Source organism: Scyliorhinus torazame, unplaced genomic scaffold (genome assembly GCF_047496885.1).
Source record: "Scyliorhinus torazame isolate Kashiwa2021f unplaced genomic scaffold, sScyTor2.1 scaffold_662, whole genome shotgun sequence".
NCBI lineage: Eukaryota > Metazoa > Chordata > Chondrichthyes > Carcharhiniformes > Scyliorhinidae > Scyliorhinus > Scyliorhinus torazame.
The window spans coordinates 81,762-106,664 of record NW_027308389.1 but is presented as its reverse complement, the minus strand read 5'-3'; the positions used below and the strand labels follow the sequence as shown (position 1 = coordinate 106,664).

Genomic DNA, 24,903 nt, shown 5'->3' with positions numbered 1-24,903 from the left:
CTGCAATGAGGTCAGGAGCTGAGTGACCCTGGCAGAACCCAAACTGAGCATCCGTGAGCAGGTTATTGCTGAGTAAATGCCATTTGATAGCACTGTTGATGACACCTACCATCACTTTGTTGATGATGGAGAGTCGACTGATAGGGCGGTAATTGGTTGGTTTGGATTTGTCCTCGTTCTTGTGTACAGGACACACCTGGGCAATCCTCCTCATTGGCAGGTAGATGCCAGTGTTGTAGCTGTATTGGAACAGTTTGGATAGGGGTGCAGCAAGTTCTGGAGCACACATCTTCAGTTGCCGGAATATTCTCAGGGCCCATAGCCTTTGTAGTATCCAGTGATCCAATGCCTTCAGCCATTTCTTGATATCACATGGAGTGAATCGTATTAAGGCTGCAGCAATAAAAGGTCTGGAGAGGAGACCTGGGATGGCTGCTCCCCAAGTCTCTCACTCTTATCTGGAGGGATTTGAGGGGCTATGTTGAGGGGAACTCCCAGAAGGACAACCTCTCAAACAAGCATGCATGAGGGAGGTCGCGGAGGAAGTCAGCAATCTAGAGACAGTGCAGTAAGAGGATGGGAAAGATCAGTGGCAAAACACTTTCAGCTGCCAAATCACACACTCTGACTTGCACAGCATTTCCTGAACTGTATGACTCAGAACAACACACCTTGCAGCTCCACTCATTCTTTCCTCTCCAGCCACTACCTCACATATCAATCTGAAGAGCCAGCACTCACATTCACTTCATTACCCTCTCGCAGACACACAGCCACCCTCCAGAAATGTTGCTCTTCTCACCTTACTGACGCGCAATCAATTACTTTCGAGACAAGGTGAGTCATAACTAATCGGCTTTAATCTGCTAGAACTGTTCCCCAGCAGCTTCGATACAGAAAGTGAAGGCTGCTGGGATGGCATCTGTTCTTATACTCCGCCTCTCAGGGCGGAGCTATGTACATCAGCCAATGGTAGACTCCTGGGTCTAGCCAATGGTCATCCACCTCTCAGGTACCGCAATACCTGGTATTACCACACTTACCACACAAGCAATGTCTAGCTTGTAACTTTCAACTCTTTGTTTTCACTCCTTGTCAGAGAGGTGAGCACACAACCTTTGGAAGAGACAGAAACCGGGTGCGGGCTGGAAGGAAGACGGTGATAGCACGGGGTGGGGATACTGGGCGTAGCCCTCGAGTGACAAGCACCTTAACACTGAAAGAAAGGTACTGAAACCAAATGCCAGAACCTTAATGCCACCTGAGCCAATATCAACGAATTGGGAACCGAATCTGGACCGCCTGGTCTGTGCAGCTAGACTATTCATCAATTTGAGTATTCGTGGAGAAAACTATACCTTATTATAAAATAAAGATTGATTAAATTGGACCTTGGTCTTATACACCAACCTCAACTTTAAATGTGCCAATCAATTAATAGCAGGGGGCAGGCTCACCCTACTTAAGACAAGCTCCCAAGATTGGAGGGCTTATGGAAGAGCCTCCAGCACTGACACATTGGCAACCTCACTATCTGAGGTGAAAGATGCTGATTTGTGATGGAGAGAGAGAGAGGGCACCCCAATATAGATGAACCCTCTTAAGGCCAGCTTTTCTTTCAAATGACCACAGCTGCCTGACGTGATTGTGGAGGAGCAAAACCTCCACGGCCAGCCTCTGCAGCTGTGGCCATGATAGGTGCAGGTGGGGGTAATCATTTTCTCTGCCTTTCCTGCTACAAGATTGCCTTCGTGCATTGGCAGTGCACTAGCCTGATGTGCAAAGCCTGCGTGCTGATTATAAATCCCTTCTGCAAGAGAGAGGAGTCTTAATTGGCCTAAATTGTCCACCTGCCCACAAGTAGCAAGTAGATATTCTGACACTGACTTGGCCTCTTTAAAAATGATTCATATGTACTGGCCTGACGGTCGATGACACAAGGTTCTGGGTCTGGCAAACTCTGATCCCGACCCACAACAAACTGAAAATGTTGTACCTGGTGTTACAAAATGAAAACAATATGCTTTGCCAAAGTGTGACAGATGCAATGGTCTGTTTACCTTGTGCAGGGTCGGTCCACTGTTGTGTTCAGTTTATGAGTCTGTTTGAAGTTGTAGAGGCTTATTATGTCATCATTCAGTGAGGCCAGTTCAATGCAGCCAACAAATCCAGGGAGGTTTAAACTGGCAGGGAGCTGTGACAAAGGAATCAGAAAAAAAATCTCCAGATATTGCCATTCAAATATTCAAAAAACAGAAACCCGGTTAATATGCCTCGAGGAAGTGGACGTTTGTTGAAACAACTCCTAGCACCATCAAAAATTATGCAGAATAAGCATTATAAACAAGAGGAAAAAATATGAGCACTGCAGATGTTGGAAATCTGAAATAAAAACAGAAAGTGATGGAAAACCAAGAAGGTCTGGCAACATCTGTGGCTTGAGAAACAGAGTTAATGCTTCATATGCCTCTTCTTTGGAACTGAAGGGAGGAAGAAATGTAATCGGTTTTATGCAATTGCAAAAAGGGGCAGGGTAAGGTGGAGCAAAAAGGGAACATCGGGGTAGGTTATAGGGCAGATGAGATTAAATGAATAAGACCACATGGAAGACAGGTCAAAGAGAATGGGAATAGGAGTAGTAAAGAAACAAAGCATTGGTCCAGAGTAGGTGTTAATAGCAGAATAAAGGTCAGTGTTGTCTGAAAACAAATCATGCAAACAAATGGCACTTGAGGGGGAAAAAAGTACAAAATGGAGGACATGATTCATGGTCTAAAGTTGTTGAATTCAATGTTGAGTCCAGAAGGCTGTAAAGCACCGAATCGAAAGATTAGGGGTGGCACGGTGGCATAGTGGTTAGCACTGCTGCTTCACGGTGCCAGAAACCCGGGTTCGATTCCACCTTGGGTGACTGTGTGGAGTCTGCACGTTCTCCCCATGTCTGCGTAGGTTTCCTCCGGATGCTCCGGTTTCCTCCCACAGTCCAAAGATGTGCAGGTTAGATGGATTGGGCATGCTAAATTGTCCCTTAGTGCCCAGAAATATTTAGGTGGGGTTACTGGGTTATGGGGATAGGTTGGGGGGGGTGGGGGGCTAGGTAGGGTGCTCCTTCAGAGGGTCGTTGCAGACTCGATGAGCCGAATGCCCTGCTTCTGCACTAAAGTGATTCTAAGATGTCGAAGTGGTGCTTCCAGACTGAATGGAGCTGTTGTTTAAAGTGGTCACCCAGTGTGCATTTGGTCTTCCCAGTATAAGGGAAGTCTGCTTCTAATTGGCTTCTATTGGCTTTTAATCGGATGATTTGAGCAGCAATAGTCTGCTGCTAAATGTACCCATTGAAGTGATAGTATTTAATCAGTTTTCAGTCAATCAATGACGATGTTTGCAATAAGGACTCCATCTCAGAAACTGAGAGAATAATTGCCCTGTAAGAGGAGACAATAGAGGAGAAACAGTTCAGTGGTTGGAGGAAAAATAGGGGGCGGGATTCTCTCAGCCCGGGGCCGGGCCGGAGAATCCTCGCGACCGACGCCGGCACGCAATTCTTCAGAGAGGAGAATCGGCACCATTGGCGTTGGCGTGGTTGGCGTGGTGCCAGTCGAGGACTGCTCTATGCGCCCCCCCCGCCGATTCATGGCCCGGGATGGGCCGAGTAGCCGTCGTAAAAAAGCCGAGTCCCGCCGGCGGCGTCCACACCTGCTCTCAGCTGGCGGGAATTCGGTGTAGAAGGGTCGGGGGCGTGGCCTGTGGGGGGTGGGGTCCAACCCAGGGGGCGGGGGGGCCTCCGTTGTGGCCTGGCCCGCGATTGGGGCCCACCAATCGGTGGGCTGGCCTCTCTGGCTGGGGGCCTCCTTTCTTCCGCTCCGGCCCTTGTAGCCGTGCGTCATATTATGTCGGGGCCGGCGTGTTGAAGGGAGCCACTGTGCATGCGCCCGTTGGCACCGGTGCCATTTCACATGCGCGGATCCCGCGGCGCCCAGTTCACGACAGGATCAGCAGCCGGAGTGGCGTGAACTGCTCCAGTGCCGGGCTGGCCCCCTGTAGGGACCAGAATTGCTGATCCTGAAGCCGTGGTGATGCCGTCGGGAAACACGACGGCGTTTCCGATGGAGTCTACACTTAGCCTCATGATCACAGAATCCCGCCCCGGAGGTCTACAATATTTATTTTTGAATTCTACCAGGTTACAATTTGACTGGAATAACAAACGGCGCCAAAGCAATTAAACTGCAGTTTTGGACACAATGGTTGGAAGTTCACATAAAGGCCAAGCTTGTGAAAGTTGTGAAATGCTAACATCATTAAAAGGAAAAGGTGCAGCAAAATGCATGAGCATTGGCTCAGCCGAGCATACCTGGAAATCTGCAGGTACTCCTCCCACGTAAAAAACCATGTTATCAGCTTCCAAATCCAGCAGAGAGTCATTGCCTTCAGCTGCTCCTTTCTGGATGAATTTTTGCTCCGCTGTGCTACCTGGGCTAGGTACAGTTAACTGTATTTTTCCATGCCTGCCAACTCTATCGGAAAGGAACCAAACAGCAAAAGCCATGTCAATATTCTTCCTCTTTGGTTTGGTCAATTCAGAAAGTTGAAAGTCTCGTCAATGAAGAATTAACTATTGAAAGTTTCTGTCAACCACTGAACAGAGGTTCAAACAGAAATATTACCATTTGAAATGTAATGATATTTGGATTTGGAATTTGTTTATTGTCACGTGTACCGAGGTACTGTGAAAAGCATTTTTCTGCGACCTCAACGATCATTAAGTACATGACAAGAAAAGAAAATACATAATAAGGGAACACAAAGTACAAAATGTAACTATATAACACCGGCAACGAGTGAAGCATACAGGTGTATAGTTAATGAGGTCTGTCCATAAGAGGGTCTTTTAAGAGTCTGGTAACAGTGGGGAAGAAGCAGTTTTTGAGTCTGTTCGAGAGTGTTCTCAGACTTCTGTCTCTCTTGCTCAATGGAAGAAGTTGGAAGAGTGAGTAAGCCGGGTGGGAGGGATCTTTGATTATGCTGCCCGCTTTCCCCAGGCAGCGGGAGGTGTAGATGGAGTCAATGGATGGGAGGCAAGTTTGTGTGATGGACTGGGCGGTGTTCACGACCCCCTGAAGTTTCTTGCAGTCTTGGGCCAAGCAGTTGCCATACCAGGCTGTGACGCAGCCAGATAGAATAACTTCGACCGGGCCAGTACGGTAGCACATGTGGCTAGCACTGTGGCTTCACAGCGCCAGGGTCCCAAGTTCGATTCCCTGCTGGGTCACTGTCTGTGCGGAGTCTGCACGTTCTCCCTGTGTCTGCGTGGGTTTCCTCCAGGTGCTCCGGTTTCTTCCCACAGTCCAAACACATGCATGTTAGGTGGATTGGCCATGCTAAATTGCCCTTAGTGTCCAAAAAGGTTAGGAGGGGTTATTGGGTTACGGGGATAGGGTGGAAGTGAGGGCTTAAGTGGGTCGGTGAAGACTCAATGGGCTGAATGGCCTCCTTCTGCACTGTATGTTCTATGTTCTATGGTGCATCTGTAAAAGTTGGTAAGAGTTAATGTGGACATGCCAAATTTCTTTAGTTTCCTGAGGAAGTATAGGCGCTGTTGTGCTTTCTTGGTGGTGGCGTCGACGTGGGTGGACCAGTACAGATTTTTGGAGATGTGCACCCCTAGGAATTTGAAACTGCTAACCATCTCCACCTCGTTGATGCTGACAGGGGTGTGTACAGTACATTGCTTCCGGAAGTCAATGACCAGCTCATTCGTTTTGCTGGCATTGAGGGAGAGATTGTTGTCGCTGCACCACTCCACTAGGTTCTCTATCTCCCTCCTGTATTCTGACTCATCGTTATTCGAGATCCGGCCCACTAGGGTCATATCATCAGTAAACTTGTAGATGGAGTTGGAATCAAATTTTGCCAGGCAGGTGTGTGTGTGTACAGGGAGTAGAGTAGAGGGCTATGTACGCAGCCTTGCTCAGTATTGAGGACGATTGTGGAGGAGGTGTTGTTTTTTATTCTCACTGATTATGGTCTGTTGGTCACAAAGTCGAGGATCCAGTTGCAGAGTGGGGAGCCAAGTCCTAGGTTTTGGAGCTTTGATATGAGCTTGGCTGGGATTATGGTGTTGAAGGCGGAACTGAGGCGGAATAGGAGTCTAATGTAGGAGTCCTTGTTGTCGAGATGCTCTAGGGATAAGTGTAGGGCCAGCAACATGGCGTCTGCTGTGGACTGGTTGCGGCGGTATGCGAATTGCAGTGGGTCAAGGCCTTCTGGGAGTATGGAGGTGATGCACTTCATGACCAACCTCACAAAGCACTTCATTACGACTGACCTCAGGGCCACCGGACAGTAGTCATTGAGGCACGTTGCCTGGTTCTTCTTTGGCACTGGTATGATGGTGGTCTTCTTCAAATAGGTGGACACCTCAGAATGGAGTAGGGACAGGTTAAAGATAACTGCAAACACATCTGCCAGCTGGTCCGCGCAGGCTCTGATTGCATGACCAGGGACCCCATCTGGACCCGTCACCTTCCGAGGGTTCACTTTCAGGAAGGCCGATCTGATTTTGGAAGCTGTGATGGTGGGTATGGGTGAGTTATGGGCTGCTAGGGCACTCGATAGCAGATTGTTGGTTTCCTGCTCGAACCGAACATAGAATGCATTGAGTTCATCGGGGCGGCGCTGCTGCTGGAGATACTGTTCGGCTTCGCTTTGTAGCCCGTTATGTTGTTTAGTCCTTGCCACAAACGCCGAGAGTCTGTAACGCTAGTCTGTGACTCTAGCTTGGTCTGGTATTCTCTCTTGGCATCTCGGATGGCTTTGTGGAGTTCGTACCTGGATTTCTTGTATAGGTCAGCGTCGCCTGACTTGAACGCTTCAGACTTGTCCTTCAGTAGGGAGTCAATCTCACGATTGAGCCATGGTTTCCAGTTGTGGAACGTACGCCCTGCTTGCTTTGGCACACAGTCGTCCACACAATTGCTGGTGACGTCTGTGACAGTGGTGCATACTCATTAAAGTTGATTGCTGAGTTCTTAAATATGAACCAGTCCACTGTCTCTAAGCAATCTTGTAGGAGTTCTTCTGTTTCCTCGGACCAGTACTGCACGACCTTCTTAGCTGGATTCTCCCGCTTGAGTTTCTGCTTGTATGCCAGGAGAAGGAGCATCGTCTCATGGTCTGATTTTCCAAAGTGTGGTTGAGGGATGGAACGGTAGGCGCCCTTGATTTTTGAGTAGCAGTGAGTAGTATATTGAAGTAACATATCTTACACATGGCTGAACTTTTGCAGAGTCAGGAAATTGCTAATATTCAAACTAAAAGTGGAAACTTTAATCTTATTGGGGTTCCTTCAGGCACGAACAGACTCAAAAACAGCTTCTTCCCTGCTGTTACCAGATTCCTAAATGACCCTCTTATGGACTGACCTGATTAACACTACACCCTTGTATGCTTCGGCCAACGTTGTCTACCTCATATGCTGCAAGAAAGGATGTCCCCAAACGTGGTACATTGGCGATACTATGCAGACGCTGTGGCAACAGATGAATGGACATCGCGCGACAATCACCAGGCAGGAATGTTCCCTTCCAGTCGGGGAACACTTCAGCAGTCAAGGGCATTCAGCCTCTGATCTCTGGGTAAGCGTTCTCCAAGGCGGCCTTCAGGACGTGCGACAATGCAGAATCGCCGAGCAGAAACTTATAGCCAAGTTCCGCACACATGAGTGCGACCACAACCTGGACCTTGGATTCATGCCGCATTACATTCACCCCCCACCATCTGGCCTGGGCTTGCAAAATCCTACCAACTGTCCTGGCTTGAGACAATTCACACCTCTTTAGCCTGTGATTATCCCTCTCTCAAGTTGCTCCGTCTGGACCTGTAAACATAATTACCTGCAAAGACTCGCATTCAAAGTATCGTATTGCATCTTTGACTTTGTATATATGTTTCTGGAATCCACCTCTTTATTCACCTGAGGAAGGAGCAGTGCTCCGAAAGCTAGTGATTCTAAACAAACCTGTTGGACTTTAACCTGGTGTTGCATGACTTCTTACTGTGCTCACCCCAGTCCAACGCCGGCATCTCCACATCATGGTTATCATTCAAGGAGAACATGACTGATTATAGAAATATAGAAGTTACAGTGCAGAAGCAGGGCATTCAGCCCATCGAGTTTGTACCAGCCCTTGGAAAAAGCACCCTACCTAAGCCCTCACCTCCACTCTATCCCAATAACCCAGTAACTCCACCTAACCTTTTTTGGACACTAAGGGCAATTTAGCATGGCCAATCCACCTAACCTGCACATCTTTGGACTGTGGGAGGAAACCGGAGCACCCAAAGGAAACCCACGCACACACAAGGAGAACGTGCAGACTCCACACAGACAGTGACCCAAGCGGGAATCGAACTTGGGACCCTGGTACTGTGATGCAACAGTGCTAGCCACTGTGCAATCATGCCACCCATCCTATGATCTTCCTCAACTCCACTTTCCCACCTTACTCTCATAACCCTTGATTCCCTTACTTATTAAAAATCTGTCTATCTCAGCCTTGAACATACTTAACAACCCAAACTCTACATACAGCCCTCAGTGGTAAAGAATTCCACAGATTCACTACCCTCCGAGAGAAGAAATTCTTCCTCATCGCTGTTTTAAATGGGCAACCTCCTTACTCTTTTCTCTCTGGTCTTAGACTCCCCCACAATGGACAAAAATCATCTCAACATCTACCTTGTCAAGCCCCCTGAGAATCCTATGTGTCTCAATAATGTCACCTCTCATTCTCAAATCTCACTCATACTGTGCTCAAAATGGGGGAACAATTGTTCACAAAATGCAGCAATATTGTGAATGCTGTTGGGGTAACACCTTCATCAGTATTTCAAGCAAAATCATAAACATATTCAAAATGACCATCCTTATGATATATCTCGAAATTCCTAGCTACCAGATTCCCAGATGAAAGCATTTATGATGCCCCGATAGATAATGACTTCCCCCAAGCTGCACCAACTGTTCACATATTCTGATTTGCAATGACAAAGTTAGAAGTGAGGACAAGATTGGATTGAGCTTTGATAACTGCATGGTTGATATTCATAGTCCAGACTCAAACAAGATAAAGTGATTAATTATTTAGAATGAGAAGATAAATTTTTGGGCATGCTCATAGCTAAAAATATTCTTTACTCAAAATGATTCCAATACTGTTAAATACAATTTATTACATTTATTTGGTGCTTATTCTACATTATATGCACCAAAATTACAATAACTTTGTAGTTAGTCATAGCAATTTGGTTTGGACAAGCCCTTCCTGGTAACGCACAAACCATTGAGATTATAGCACAGAATCGGATCAACCATCTATTTTACACTTTGCTCGAGTTTACTTTTAATTGAAGCCAACATGGATTACGAGGAGAGGTTGAGTAGACTGGGACTGTACTCGTTGGAATTTAGAAGGATGTGGGGGGATCTTATAGAAACATATAAAATTATGAAGGGAAGAGACAGGATCGATGCGGGGAGGTTGTTCCAATGGCGGGTGAAAGCAGAACTCGTGAGGCACAGCCTCAAAATAAGGGGAAGTAGATTTAGGACTGAGCTTAGGAGGAACGTCTTCACCCAAAGGGTTGTGAATCTATGGAATTCCTTGCCCAGTGAAGCAGTTGAGGCTCTTTCATTAAATGTTTTCAAGGTAAAGATAGAAGTTTTTTGAAGAATAAAGAGATTAAGGGTTATGGTGTTTGGGCTGGAAAGTGCAGCTGAGTCCACAAAAGATCAGCCATGATCTCATTGAATGGCAAAGCAGGCTCGAGGGGCCAGATGGCCTACTCCTGCTTCTAGTTCTTATGTTCTTATGTGCACTTGTTTTACTTTGGTCTCGAGGTTAAATTGAGATTGTGCATACTCAATTTATATATTTTAAAATTTATTTTCAACAGGTGGGCATTATTGACAAAATTACAGTTTATTGCCCATCCCTGGTTGCACCTAGGAAGGTAGTGGCAGACCCTCTTTTTGAACGTCTCCTCATCTCTCAGGTAAGTGTATAGTATCTCTTGACACTATCTGAAGTAAAGCAGGGGAGTGCTCCCAGTGTTTTGGCCAGCATTAATCCATCAATCAATATTACTAAAACAGATTATCTAGTCATTACCACATTGCTATTTGTAGAGGCCACTGCTGTGTGTGAATTGGATGCTGCACTTCCTATTCTACAACAATGAGTGCAATTCAAACCAACCTACTTAATACAAAGTAACCTTATCCTAAGGTTACAAAGAATGCTCTATAAATGCAAGTAAATTTTTTATGAGGTGAAGATGCTCCCATAATGTTGTCAGGAGCATCAACATGACAACATGTCATGCTGACTGTAGGTTTTTAATTCACCAATGATGAAGGAATGGTGATGTATGTCCAGGTCAAGATATATGATGTAAGAGGATCTTAGAGCCGATGGTGTTCCCATTGCCCTTGCCAATGCCCTTCTAGTTGCTGGAGGTCCTGTAATTGGGAGATGCTGCTTCAGAAGCCTTGACAATTTATTGCCGTGCAACTTGCAGATAGTGCTGCAGTCATTGTAATTCAGATGTGGACATTTAGGAAAGTGATTGGGTGGTAAATTTTAATCTTGACTGCCTCAATGATAATCCAGCTGTGTTAATCAGCTGTCTATTATAGAAATTACCCAAATTTTATAATATTGAATATCAATTTTGATTCAACGCAATCTCGCGTGACGTTGCGAGCAGAATCCCTCCCAAATGGGCAGGATAACCTTTTGGCAAATCTGCATATTAGAGTGAGGTCTTACTCTAATGTGCAGATTTCCAAGGTAGCTGAGGTTTTGCCACTCAATCCCTTTGCCTCAGAGACCTCAGGTGAGTGTTGTACACCACTGGTCCCCACAAACGTGGACCATGTGGAATGGCACTCATAGATGTCACCAAGGGGATCAGAGGCCCCCAGCTGCATGCCTTTTGGGCAGGGTGCTCCCTGGTACTGCTGGTGCCACCTGGATACCCTGACCATGCAAGCCTTGCACCCTGGCAGTGCCTCCTGGGTGCCATCCTGGCACCCCAAGGTGCCGAGGTGGCATGCCATCTGGCAGGGACACTGCCAAGGTGCTAAGCTGGCATTTTTTGTGCGTGTGCGATTAGGCCAGGGTTGCCACTGTGGGTGTAAGAGGGGGTGAGGGACCCTCCCATGTTGCGTTTGGGCTGGGTGGAGGTCGGTGATTTTATTTGTGGCCCTCGGAGATCGGGATGCCATTTAAAAATGGCGTCCTGATCTCTTGCTACAACGGGCAGTTCCGGCGAGCCGAGCTACCCGTTGAAAAATTCAGGGCTATGTGCAGCCTCGGCCGCGAGTTCCCCGTTCAGGCCCTTTATTCAACACGAGTAGCGTTGAAAAGCCACGTGTTTCTCGGCACTGCGAGAGCCGGGAAACACACGGCTAAACGCGCTCGCTAGGGGACTTTGTACCCTTTTGGGAAGATCACGCCCACATGCTTTGAAATGCTTTCACCAAAAATTGCTGTTGCCCAACAAGAGATATCAATTACCTTTCTATTTTGATTAAATTGAAGTAATTTGGCCAAGTGCTCACAGGCTTTGAGTTCAACGGAATCTCAACATCTCCGTTTCCAAGATTGTAAACATAAACTAAATTGTCGTTTTTAATACTCAGACCAATATAATCTTGCCTTCCCTAGAAAAGAACAGAAATACATTTGAAAACATAAAAATTAATTATGCCTATTGAGCAGAATTTGGATTACATACATATTCCTTATAGTAAAATTGACATGTTCTTACATTCTTGTTTCCAAGGTACAAGATAAATCTATCTTGATTGGCAGGCTGGCCTTGCTCACTTAATGAAGGAACCTGCATGTACAAACTCATTGAAGTAAACGATTTGAGCTCCTCCAAATTTGTTTTTGAATTGACTTCTACAGCAGACTGACCATCAAACTTCATGGAGACTTGAACCTGAAGTGAAACAAGGAAATCAGTTGTTTCTTTAACTATTGTCAGTAAATCTGTACATCTGTAGTCTGTAACTACTGGACATAGGAGATGCAATCTCTAGTGTTACATATTAATTAAACGGGGTGGGATTCACAAACCCAATATTAATCTTAACAGTATTATTATTAGGCATGTGAGGAATGACACAGCCTGGTATATCAAGCCCACTTTATGCAAGTCAGTCACAGAGTACAAGCGAGGTCCCAATCCAAAACATTCCTATCATGTGAAGGAGAAAGTTGAAAAAAGTTGAATAAATGATTTACAGCATACTTTAGGATATATAATTATGTTCAGTTCTTCTTACTGATATTTCACCTTCCCTGAATGAGGTAACTAAAGCTCAAGATGAACTTTTGATGAATTTTAATTCAGCTTGCTCAGTCATGTAAGATGTGTGGTGGGAGAGAGACCCCAGGTGGAACGCTCTCCAGGAGGCCTGAGTCACATATCCTCAACTGGGACTGCACCACTCGGTGAATCCATAAGCAATAAATGACAAAATGGGAAATTAATTTGTAAAAATAGCTGCAGCCCTGAAGAAGTTCAGGTGTCCTGTCTAAGATTTTTCCATTCATAGGTAATCCATCACTATGGATATTCTCTGTCATTTCTCAGCATGGAGGTCATTCGCTGAGACATTGCAAATTTGCAAAAGGTTTACTAGATTATGATCTGGAATGGGTGGGTTGTTTTATGGGCAAAGGTTGGACATGCTAGACTTGTATCAGCTGGAGTTTAGAACAGGTAACTTGGTTGAATCTAGAAGACCCTGACGGGTTTTGACATGGTGGATGTGGAGAAGAAGCTGTTACCTCTTATGGGAGAATCTAGAACTAGGAGTCACTGTTTTAAAAATAAGGGTTCGGCCATTAAAGACAGAGATTAGGAGAATTTTTTTCTAACAGAGGGCCATGAGTCTTTGGAACTCTCTTCCTCAAAAGGCAGTGGAAGCAGTCTTGGCTGGAATTTTCTGGCCGCTCGGTGGTTACAGGATTCCCACCGGCAGCGCACTCCCACCATTGGTTTCCCGGCGGCATTGGGTGGCTTCAGTGGGAATACTCATTGTCAGCGATGGGAGCAGAGAATCCCACTACCAGCAAACAGTGCATCGCCGCCTGCTGACAGGAATAACGCGGCTGGGAGGCAGGAGAACCCTGCCTTTTAAATATTTTTGAGACAGAAATAGATAGATTCTTTATAAGAAGTGGGTGAAAGGTTATATGGATAGGTGGGAGTGTGGGTTTGAGGTTACAATCAGATTAGTCATGATCTTATTGAATGGCAGAGCAGGCTTGAGGGGCTGAGTGGCCTCCTCCTGCTTCTAATTCGTATGTCCGTATATTTGTCTGTGCTCTGAATGTATTTAGCAACAAAGGACACTTTGAAATAAATATGAAGAATAAGCATATTGATCTAATTTGATAGACACTTTATGTGGTCTAAGTTGTAATAAGTGTTTGAGTATCAAGGAGTTAACAGGATATTCTACTCATCATCGCAGGTCTTTCTCACCTTGCTGGCCACATTCCGCGTCTGTGCAATGAGCTCGCGAATTCGCAGAATACTGGCAGAAATATTGCTTGCTGGCTTTTTCAGTTCCACAATTCGAAGTTTGTCCAAGAGCTGGGGTACTATTTCTGTCAGGTTATACACTGGAAATACAATGAAAATGGAAGAGTTAAAAGCTAGATGGTTTAACGGATTGGAAACTACCAAGAGGAAGCTGTTGATGAAGATTCTGAGTTGATTATATCATGTAAAGTAGGAGGTTTTTCGTTTTCTATTTTACCATTATTGCCATCACTAATTGAATAGCCAGTATAAAACCTATTAAAGTAAAGTCACCATACAGATTAACTTACTTGCCTTGCAGGTCAGCTGTTGAGTTCGGGAGTGAGAGCTGGGACCTTAGAATCAGCGCGGGAATTTTGAAAAGCGCGGGGGCTGCGAGACAGAGGGGACCATTTAAAAGGTTGCTGTCTGTGGTGAGGTCAGCTGTTGAGTTCGGGAGTGAGAGCTGGGACCTTAGAATCAGCGCGGGAATTTTGAAAAGCGCGGGGGCTGCGAGACAGAGGGGACCATTTAAAAGGTTGCTGTCTGTGGTGAGTGTTTAAGGTGGGAACAGGAAGTCGACCCGCGGACGTCTGGGAAGACCCTCACCAATAAATTCTGGTGGAGAGGAAACCCGAGACACTACACGTGTAGTGTCTCCCACCCGCCCTCCTCCTCTAACCTAATAATAAAACCCTTTGGTGTGAGGTAAGTACCATATTTTATTATTGTTATTAATAATTTTTATTCGTTATTTTTATTTTTTTTTTATATATAAAATTTTTTTAAAATTTAGTTGTTAGCCAGATCTTGGTAGAAAGTTGGAGGAATGGCAGGGAAGGGAGTGCAATGTTCCTCCTGCAGGATGTTTGAGGTGAGGGATGCCGTTAGTTTCCCTGCTGATTTTACCTGCAGGAAGTGCTGCCATCTCCAGCTCCTCCAAGACCGAGTTAGGGAACTGGAGCTGGAGTTGGAAGAACTTCGGATCATTCGGGAGGCAGAGGGGGTCATAGATAGCAGCTTCAGGGAATTAGTTACACCAAAGATTGGAGATAGATGGGTAACTGTAAGAGGGACGGGGAAAAAACAGTCAGTGAAGGGATCCCCTGCGGTCGTTCCCCTGAGAAACAAGTATACCGCTTTGGATACTTGTGGGGGGGACGACTTACCAGGGGTAAGCCATGGGGTACAGACCTCTGGCACAGAGTCTGTCCCTGTTGCTCAGAAGGGAAGGGGGAGAGGAGCAGAGCATTAGTAATTGGGGACTCTATAATCAGGGGCACAGATAGGAGATTTTGTGGGAGCGTGAGAGACTCACGTTTGGTATGTTGCCTCCCAGGTGCAAGGGTACGTGATGTCTCGGATCGTGTTTTCCGGGTCCTTAAGGGGGAGGGGGAGCAGCCCCAAGTCGTGGTCCACATTGGCACTAACGACATAGGTAGGAAAGGGGATAAGGATGTCAGGCAGGCTTTCAGGGAGCTAGGATGGAAGCTCAGAACTAGAACAAACAGAGTTGTTATCTCTGGGTTGTTGCCCGTGCCACGTGATAGTGAGATGAGGAATAGGGAGAGAGAGCAATTAAACACGTGGCTACAGGGATGGTGCAGGCGGGAGGGATTCAGATTTCTGGATAACTGGGGCGCTTTCTGGGGAAGGTGGGACCTCTACAGACAGGATGGTCTACATCTGAACCTGCGGGGCACAAATATCCTGGGGGGGAGATTTGTTAGTGCTCTTTGGGGGGGTTTAAACTAATGCAGCAGGGGCATGGGAACCTGGATTGTAGTTTTAGGGTAAGGGAGAATGAGAGTATAGAGGTCAGGAGCTCAGATTTGACGTCGGAGGAGGGGGCCAGTGTTCAGGTAGGTGGTTTGAAGTGTGTCTACTTCAATGCCAGGAGTATACGAAATAAGGTAGGGGAACTGGCAGCATGGGTTGGTACCTGGGACTTCGATGTTGTGGCCATTTCGGAGACGTGGATAGAGCAGGGACAGGAATGGATGTTGCAGGTTCCGGGGTTTAGGTGTTTTAGTAAGCTCAGGGAAGGAGGCAAAAGAGGGGGAGGTGTGGCGCTGCTAGTCAAGAGCAGTATTACGGTGGCGGAGAGGATGCTAGATGGGGACTCATCTTCCGAGGTAGTATGGGCTGAGGTTAGAAACAGGAAAGGAGAGGTCACCCTGTTGGGAGTTTTCTATAGGCCTCCAAATAGTTCTAGGGATGTAGAGGAAAGGATGGCGAAGATGATCCTGGATATGAGCGAAAGTAACAGGGTAGTTATTATGGGAGACTTTAACTTTCCAAATATTGACTGGAAAAGATATAGTTCGAGTACATTAGATGGGTCATTTTTTGTTCAGTGTGTGCAGGAGGGTTTCCTGACACAGTTTGTTGACAGGCCAACAAGAGGTGATGCCAAATTGGATTTGGTTTTGGGTAATGAACCAGGCCAGGTGTTGGATTTGGAGGTAGGTGAGCACTTTGGGGACAGTGACCACAATTCGGTGACGTTTACGTTAAGGATGGAAAGGGATAAGTATACACCGCAGGGCAAGAGTTATAGCTGGGGGAAGGGAAATTATGATGCCATTAGACGTGACTTGGGGGGGATAAGGTGGAGAAGTAGGCTGCAAGTTTTGGACACACTGGATAAGTGGAGCTTGTTCAAGGATCAGCTATTGCGTGTTCTTGATAAGTATGTACCGGTCAGGCAGGGAGGAAGGTGCCGAGCGAGGGAACCGTGGTTTACCAAAGAAGTGGAATCTCTTGTTAAGAGGAAGAAGGAGGCCTATGTGAAGATGAGGTGTGAAGTTTCAGTTGGGGCGATGGATAGTTACAAGGTAGCGAGGAAGGATCTAAAGAGAGAGCTAAGACGAGCAAGGAGGGGACATGAGAAGTATTTGGCAGGAAGGATCAAGGAAAACCCAAAAGCTTTCTATAGGTATGTCAGGAATAAGCGAATGACTAGGGACAGAGTAGGACCAGTCAAGGACAGGGATGGGAAGTTGTGTGTAGAGTCTGAAGAGATAGGCGAGATACTAAATAAATATTTTTCGTCAGTATTCACTCAGGAAAAAGATAATGTTGTGGAGGAGAATGCTGAGCTCCAGGTAAATAGATTAGATGGCATTGAGGTAAGTAGGGAAGAGGTGTTGGCAATTCTGGACAGGCTGAAAATAGATAAGTCCCCGGGGCCTGATGGGATTTATCCTAGGATTCTCTGGGAGGCCAGGGAAGAGATTGCTGGACCATTGGCTTTGATTTTTATGTCATCATTGGATACAGGAATAGTGCCAGAGGACTGGAGGATAGCAAATGTGGTCCCTTTGTTCAAAAAGGGGAGCAGAGACAACCCCGGCAACTATAGACCGGTGAGCCTCACGTCTGTAGTGGGTAAAGTCTTGGAGGGCATTATAAGAGACAAGATTTATAATCATCTAGATAGGAATAATATGATCAGGGATAGTCAGCATGGCTTTGTGAAGGGTAGGTCATGCCTCACAAACCTTATCGAGTTCTTTGAGAAGGTGACTGAACAGGTAGACGAGGGTAGAGCAGTTGATGTGGTGTATATGGATTTCAGCAAAGCGTTTGATAAGGTTCCCCACGGTAGGCTATTGCAGAAAATACGGAGGCTGGGGATTGAGGGTGATTTAGAGATGTGGATCAGAAATTGGCTAGCTGAAAGAAGACAGAGGGTGGTGGTTGATGGGAAATGTTCAGAATGGAGTTCTGTCACAAGTGGAGTACCACAAGGATCTGTTCTGGGGCCGTTGCTGTTTGTCATTTTTATCAATGACCTAGAGGAAGGCGCAGAAGGGTGGGTGAGTAAATTTGCAGACGATACTAAAGTCGGTGGTGTTGTCGATAGTGAGGAAGGAAGTAGCAGGTTACAGAGGGATATAGATAAGCTGCAGTGCTGGGCTGAGAGGTGGCAAATGGAGTTTAATGTAGAGAAGTGTGAGGTGATTCACTTTGGAAGGAAAAACAGGAATGTGGAATATGTGGCTAATGGAAAAGTTCTTGAAAGTGTGGATGAGCAGAGGGATCTAGGTGTCCATGTACATAGATCCCTGAAAGTTGCCACCCAGGTTGATAGGGTGGTGAAGAAGGCCTATGGAGTGTTGGCCTTTATTGGTAGAGGGATTGAGTTCCGGAGTCAGGAGGTCATGTTGCAGCTGTACAGAACTCTGGTACGGCCGCATTTGGAGTATTGCGTACAGTTCTGGTCACCGCATTATAGGAAGGACGTGGAGGCTTTGGAGCGGGTGCAGAGGAGATTTACCAGGATGTTGCCTGGTATGGAGGGAAAATCTTATGAGGAAAGGCTGATGGACTTGAGGTTGTTTTCGCTAGAGAAAAGAAGGTTACGAGGAGACTTAATAGAGGCATACAAAATGATCAGAGGGTTCGATAGGGTGGACAGTGAGAGCCTTCTCCCGCGGATGGAAATGGCTAGCACGAGGGGACATAGCCTTAAACTGAGGGGTAATAGATATAGGACAGAGGTCAGGGGTAGGTTCTTTACGCAAAGAGTAGTGAGGCCGTGGAATGCCCTACCTGCTACAGTAGTGAACTCGCCAACATTAAGGGCATTTAAAAGTTTATTGGATAAACATATGGATGATAATGGTATAGTGTAGGTTAGATGGCTTTTGTTTCGGTGCAACATCGTGGGCCAAAGGGCCTGTACTGCGCTGTATTGTTCTATGTTCTATGTAGTACCAGGTGGCCATAGGCTGCTTTCCCCTTTGAGGGAGAGAGCTGACTGGTGGTGATATAAACTGAGGATCACCACACCTCAGGCAAGGGGCGAGGTTGAGAAGACAGGGCCTTCAACCAGTATGGCAATTGAACCCATGCTGTTGGCCTTGCTCGGCAACACAAACCAGCTGAGCTAAACTGGCCCCTGGTTAACCTATTGTTAGTCATTGCATAATTTTACTTGGAAAGCAGTGCAAATAACAGGAAACAACAAGCATTTAGAGAGACATATGGAAAGCTGACTATGGTATTTAATGTGAAGAAATGTAAGAGTGATTAGTAAAAATTATTAAGTCATGTGGAATACTGATGTGCAACAGCATCATATTTGCTCTCCAGATTGATTTAATCCTATTAGCCTGCACGTGCTCATGTTTTTAAAATCATAAGAGCACCGTTCATGCCCAAGAAATATAACTAGCAGCCAATCAAAGCAACGTTCTTGGGTTGTGAAAACTCCTTGGAATGTTCTTTTAACATGCAATGTAAATGTGTCACAGATCCTCACATATACGGGGGGCGTGCACGCAGAATTGGGTGTGTCATCATGGAACTATTTTTTTTGTTGCAACCGAATGAGCAGATGGCGCAAAAAAAAGAAGGGCACATTGCCAACCTATACGATCTGACTGATTTAGCTTCAATGACAAAGTGTTCAACACAACATTTTCTGCCCACCGCAGGAGTCTCAGCCATTTGGAATGGGCACAATTATTGTCCTGGGACCTGACATGCTGAATTAAACTTCCGACAGGGAGAATGAACATTTTTGATTACTCCTTTTATGTTTTTTAATGTCATCATGTTCTGTTTGATGTTTTTTCCCATATATTTTGACTCGTTTTGCTGGATAGACCTCCACAATTCAGGCTACATTAACTGCTGCACAATGGGCTGTGCATAAAAATTGCTTTTATCATAGAAGTAATAGTTAGGACAATAGAAAGCTTACCTGCTGTCAAATAGCTGCAAGTCAAATCTGGTGGCATCTGCCACATTGAGCAGACTACATTTGTACACATATGTCAAGCATTTGATGTAGCCACCTGGGTTGGCCACTTCCCGACTTAAAATGGAGGTCCACAAAGGCTGTAGGGAAATTCAGCCAACACAGGCAAAAACAAGCAAGTGCAGAAATCCTGTGTATTAGAACTTGCAAAAGCCCAGACAGCACTGAAACTCACAGCCATCTGCATACTAATGAGCGATTCCCAGGAACAATCAAAACATTTAAGGTGAATAAGGCCAAGCCAGACTCCTCGGCGCCAGCAGGAGCCAAGACAAAGGAAGGCCAACAGACATCTAGGGACCGCCCAGCGATCAGGGAATGACTCCAGTATTGGAGAAATCGATCCAAGTGATCGGAACGTAGTTCAATCACTTGGAACCAGGTACGGGGTCCGCCCTGAACGGCGGGAAGCCCCTGGGAACTATAAAGTAGAGTCCCCAAGTTCAAATTGTCCTTCTTGGCAGGGTCACTCAGCAACTCGAATCAACCTTTGAGAGTGAACTGTCTAAGCTGCCGCATCAACCAAGTAAGTCTCCAGTCAACGCATGCTACGAGATAGGCGCTCCTAGCTACCAGTCCATACCAGCTTTTGAATCCTGCAGATTCAGATCGAACAAAAGGCCATTTGTTCCCCTGACCTGGTGGGCAAATTCCGAAGCTAAGTATAGGCCTTTTAGTGATAGAGAATAGTCTAGAAAGTAGAGTTTATGAATGAGTAGTGATTTACAGTGTATAATAAATATGTTTTGATTTGAGTCTTACTAATTGGTGTGTTGAGTTATTGATCAGTACTTGAACTTGAACCTCGTGGCGGGATCATAAAGATACCTGGCGACTCAAGAGCAAAGGTTATAGAAACAGAGCAAATTAAGTGAAGATACAATGGCAACATTTAAGAGCCAACCAAAAGTTAGCAACATATTACTGGCAACTGGTGGGATTCAAACCCACAACCTTTGAATTAGAATCCAATTGGGAACAGAAAAACCACAAAAGAACAAACAAAGAACAAAGAAATGTACAGCACAGGAACAGGCCCTTCGGCCCTCCAAGCCCGTGCCGACCATGCTGCCCGACTAAACTACAATCTTCTACACTTCCTGGGTCCGTATCCTTCTATTCCCATCCTATTCATATATTTGTCAAGATGCCCCTTAAATGTCCCTATCGTCCCTGCTTCCACTACCTCCTCCGGTAGCGAGTTCCAGGCACCCACTACCCTCTGCGTAAAAAACTTGCCTCGTACATCTACTCTAAACCTTGCCCCTCTCACCTTAAACCTATGCCACCTAGTAATTGACCCCTCTACCCTGGGGAAAAGCCTCTGACTATCCACTCTGTCTATGCCACTCATAATTTTGTAGACCTCTATCAGGTCTCCCCTCAACCTCCTTCGTTCCAGTGAGAACAAACCAAGTTTATTCAATCGCTCCTCATAGCTAATGCCCTCCATACCAGACAACATTCTGGTAAATCTCTTCTGCACCCTCTCTAAAGCCTCCACATCCTTCTGGTAGTGTGGCGACCAGAATTGAACACTATACTCCAAGTGTGGCCTAACTAAGGTTCTATACAGCTGCAACATGACTTGCCAATTCTTATACTCAATGCCCCGGCCAATGAAGGCAAGCATGCCGTATGCCTTCTTGACTACCTTCTCCACCTGTGTTGCCCCTTTCAATGACCTGTGGACCTGTACTCCTAGATCTCTTTGACTTTCAATACTCTTGAGGGTTCTACCATTCACTGTATATTCCCTACCTGCATTAGACCTTCCAAAATGCATTACCTCACATTTGTCCGGATTAAACTCCATCTGCCATCTCTCCGCCCAAGTCTCCAGACAATCTAAATCCTGCTGTATCCTCCGACAGCCCTCATCGCTATCCGCAATTCCACCAACCTTTGTGTCGTCTGCAAACTTACTAATCAGACCAGTTACATTTTCCTCCAAATCATTTATATATACTATAATGTTCAAGCAGTTCTGATCAATCCTCATAATTCGGAAGCATGTAAATGCATGCATAACTAACAGGGCTATGAGGTAAAACTGAACGATTTTTGTTGCGAAAAACTGTTGGGAGCTTGTATTCCGGAAAATAGCAAAAGCTGTACCCGTAATTACAGCACCGCCTTAGTACCCCTCATTCCAAATTTTAAGAGAGTATTTAGAGAAGAAAGATGGCAATGCAGGCAATGCAATGCCTCATGAACCCTGAAGAATTCGTGGTCGCAGCGACCAGCAGTAGAGTAGGTCAGTGTCCCGTTTGGGAAGAAGAGATCGGAATATAGCTCAAAGGGAAAGGATGGCCCCTTTGGAGTGAATTCTGTGACAATGAGGAAACAGGACCCGGGAGTATAGGACATACTTGGTGGGAGAACCTGTCAGAGATCCATAAGAAAAGCTCAGGGAAAGCTCGCAAGCCGATGGCAATCGTGTCCTGTTTGGCACAATTGCGAGGCACAGAGGAGGTCGTTCGGACGCTCAGCAAAGAGATAGAGGAGACACATCGAATGAGCAAGGTCGATGTTAGCGAGATCGAGAAAGAGAATATAGAGTTGAGAAGAAAGTTGGCAGCAAAGGACGGAGAGGTGGATGATGCCAAGTGGGCACACCAGTCTTGTCCAGCGCATCGGAGCAGCTTCGAAACCCAGTATGAAAAGGCCTATCAGGACATGCAACGTGCAGTCCTGGTAAGAGAAGAGACAGAGAAACAGGTGGAGGCATTGCAAAGGCAGTGCAGCGATTTAAAAGCAGCGTTAAGAGCACTCCATGCTGCCACCACGGAGCACAGACAAAGCTCATTAGATCATGCAAAATGCAGGAAGCAGATTGCAGAGCTGCAGTCTTTGCTTTCAGTACAAAATGGGTTCCAGAGCACCTTTGGATCCAAATTAGATGAGGAAGACGGCCCTGATTGGCAAGAGTTAAATGAAACTGCGCATAGATATGTTCAGGGAACATGTGCGCAAGGAAAGCCCCAAAAGAGAAAAGCACCTCAACCCCCCACAGAACAGAGAGATCAGGTTCCCATGAATCCAGTCACTACCCACCGCACAGTCACATCGGAAGGAGACGCGGAATTCCTTTACACCACCCCCTTAACCGTGACCCAATTACGGGACTTGTGCGAATATATCACACCATTCCTCCCCACCTCAGACCCCCACCACTTCTTTGCTAGAGTAAAGCAGCAGGCGTCCATGTACGGCCTGGATGAGTGTGAGCAAGTGAAGCTCACAGTTTTGAGTTTAGACCCTTCGGTTGTAGCAGCCCTTCCCAACCCACAGAATGTAGAAAAGGCACCCTTGCAGAGATGCACACAGCGATCCTAGACGCGATCGGTTACAACAGAGGTGACCCAGTAGAAGGCCTGAATAAGTGCAGGCAGAAAAGGACAGAATACCCCGCAGCGTTTTCTGGACGCCTGTGGATTCATTTTACAGCCGTTTTCGGCAATTTAGATCGCGCCCATTTGTCCCAAGACGGTATGGTCAAATGGACCCGCACCCTTATCTCCCATGCCACAGAGGCAGGACAAAAAGCTTGCGCCAACTATGACCCCTCAGGGGAAGCGCACAATGAAAAGTGGGTTTTAAAAAGATTGTCCCGCGCTTGGGAGCAATCAATTGCAGGCAAAACCATATTTATAGAACCCGATGAAGAGCAGGTAGAAATGAACCCAGTTAAAGCACACCAGAACCGTGCATGGGTAAATGAGGGCAGGAACTGCCAACCCCAGCCCAAAGCTCAAGAATGTTACAATTGCAGACAATTAGGACATTACGCATGAGAATGTCAAGCCCCCCTGAAACAGCAACGGATTCAGCCCACAAACGCCCCCCGAACCAGCAAAGACACCAACAGCCCCGACCCCCCCCCCCCACCCACCCAGGGAACCATACCCAAGGGAACAATGCACCAGAGAGCCTGCTCCACCTTATGTGCACCAGGGGTCATGTTACAACTGTGGGCAGTCAGGACACTTCGCCCGAGATTGCAGGAGACCCCCACCAGCTAGACTAGCCCCCAGATATGAAAGAGAACACCACCCACAGCAGCCACAAGGTCCCAGCTGCCCCATGCAAACTGTGAGCACTTACCCACCACTTCTCCTGGCAGGGACACCTCAGCAAGGCCACTTCATTTTTGTTTCACTCCTCCTTCCACTCTTCTTCGGCCACACTACACTGCCTCCATATGCTAATTACACCCCAGTCCAAATGTGATTTACGATGTCCTTTCTGATGGAACCTGCAGCATGTTGTTCAATGTTTGTTCGTTAATGTTATCGTTAAGTGTTGTTTGTAAACTCGGATGTTCCGCGGCCACACGCCATATTTGTCGGCAGAAACCTGTGAAAACTTGCCAGCACGCTTATCGGCAGAAACCGCTGAGAGCTTGCCAGCCCCCATTCATAACTGCTCTTCTGGTTCGACGGTAGAACCTTTACAGCAACCCCCCACGATGACTACATTTTTGCCCGTTCTTGTCAGTGGCTCAGGCAGTGGAGAAACGGCATTGGTCTCCGCCCTGCCTGAGGACCCCCCCCTCTGGTCAGCTACACTCGGGTAGAGCACATACGGCATTGATCACCATCCTACCCGGGGATTCCATCCAATTCTTACCCGCTGCGACCCATACGCACCCCATTTTTGGCTCATTATGTTCAAAATTCTTTTTGTTTGATTTTGGCAACCTATGGTTACTTCCCTCTGCTATTTACATCCTCAAACATTTGGATAGTAAATCGCACAGCCTGCGAGACGGCTCGCACTGTTTCAGTATTTTTTAAAAAAACTGTGTCCAGTCCAAATTTTCGGTTTAAAAAAAAAATGAGGGAGTCACACATGGTGACAAATTATAAAGGGAAATTGGCACTACAAGACAGACATGCTAACGCACGAGATATTAACCAAGATAGTAACAGAAACTATGCTTGATCCACAGAATTCCAGAAGCTCCAGGAAGAGAGAAGAAACGGAAAGGAAGAGACGAAAAGGAAAGAAGACAACAATGAAGATGTCATACGTGTTTATCGTCGTTATTGTAATTTGTATCCAGTTCCGCGCGAATGCGAACCCCCTGACCCCTACCACACAGGCCGTGAATGATTCTCGCCCCTACCATACACTACACCCTGAAATAGTTAACCCCGAGATAGTCACCGACACACCATCATGGTGTGATACGTTCATAACCTGGTATTCACTATCATACGTAATTGAATCCCTTCTAGTACTGGCGATATTCTGCAGCATCGTGCAGACTATCCGTATGAGGAAATGGCGAAGGAGAGCCTACCGCTCTCGCACCCCGGTATTCAGGATAAGATCCCCTATTTTCGGTTATCACCAGGACCCCGAGCCCCTTGATCTACAATAAAGAACATTTATGTTGCATCTTTTATAAATAAAGAAATGTGTTTCGTTTACAACGGAAATATTGTACACCTCTGTGCTTGACTGCCAAACCAGAGGAAAAATGTGAATGCTGCTATTATTTTGGTATTGTTAGGAAGTTA

General features: G+C 46.3%; 1 protein-coding gene across 1 annotated transcript in view; it reads right to left on the bottom strand.

The window, feature by feature from the left end:
* LOC140406575 (laminin subunit alpha-4-like) overlaps nt 1–24,903 on the bottom strand; it is a gene marked incomplete at its 3' end in the record, with an annotated part of 100,665 nt that overhangs the window by 4,124 nt on the left and 71,638 nt on the right. Inside the window, exons 14-18 of the mRNA XM_072494575.1 lie at nt 13,567–13,706; nt 11,836–12,012; nt 11,583–11,728; nt 4,355–4,517; nt 2,061–2,194 (exon numbers count right to left, since the gene is read on the bottom strand). Coding sequence (XP_072350676.1) covers nt 2,061–2,194; nt 4,355–4,517; nt 11,583–11,728; nt 11,836–12,012; nt 13,567–13,706 — 760 coding nt within the window. The remainder of the gene's footprint in view (nt 1–2,060; nt 2,195–4,354; nt 4,518–11,582; nt 11,729–11,835; nt 12,013–13,566; nt 13,707–24,903) is intronic.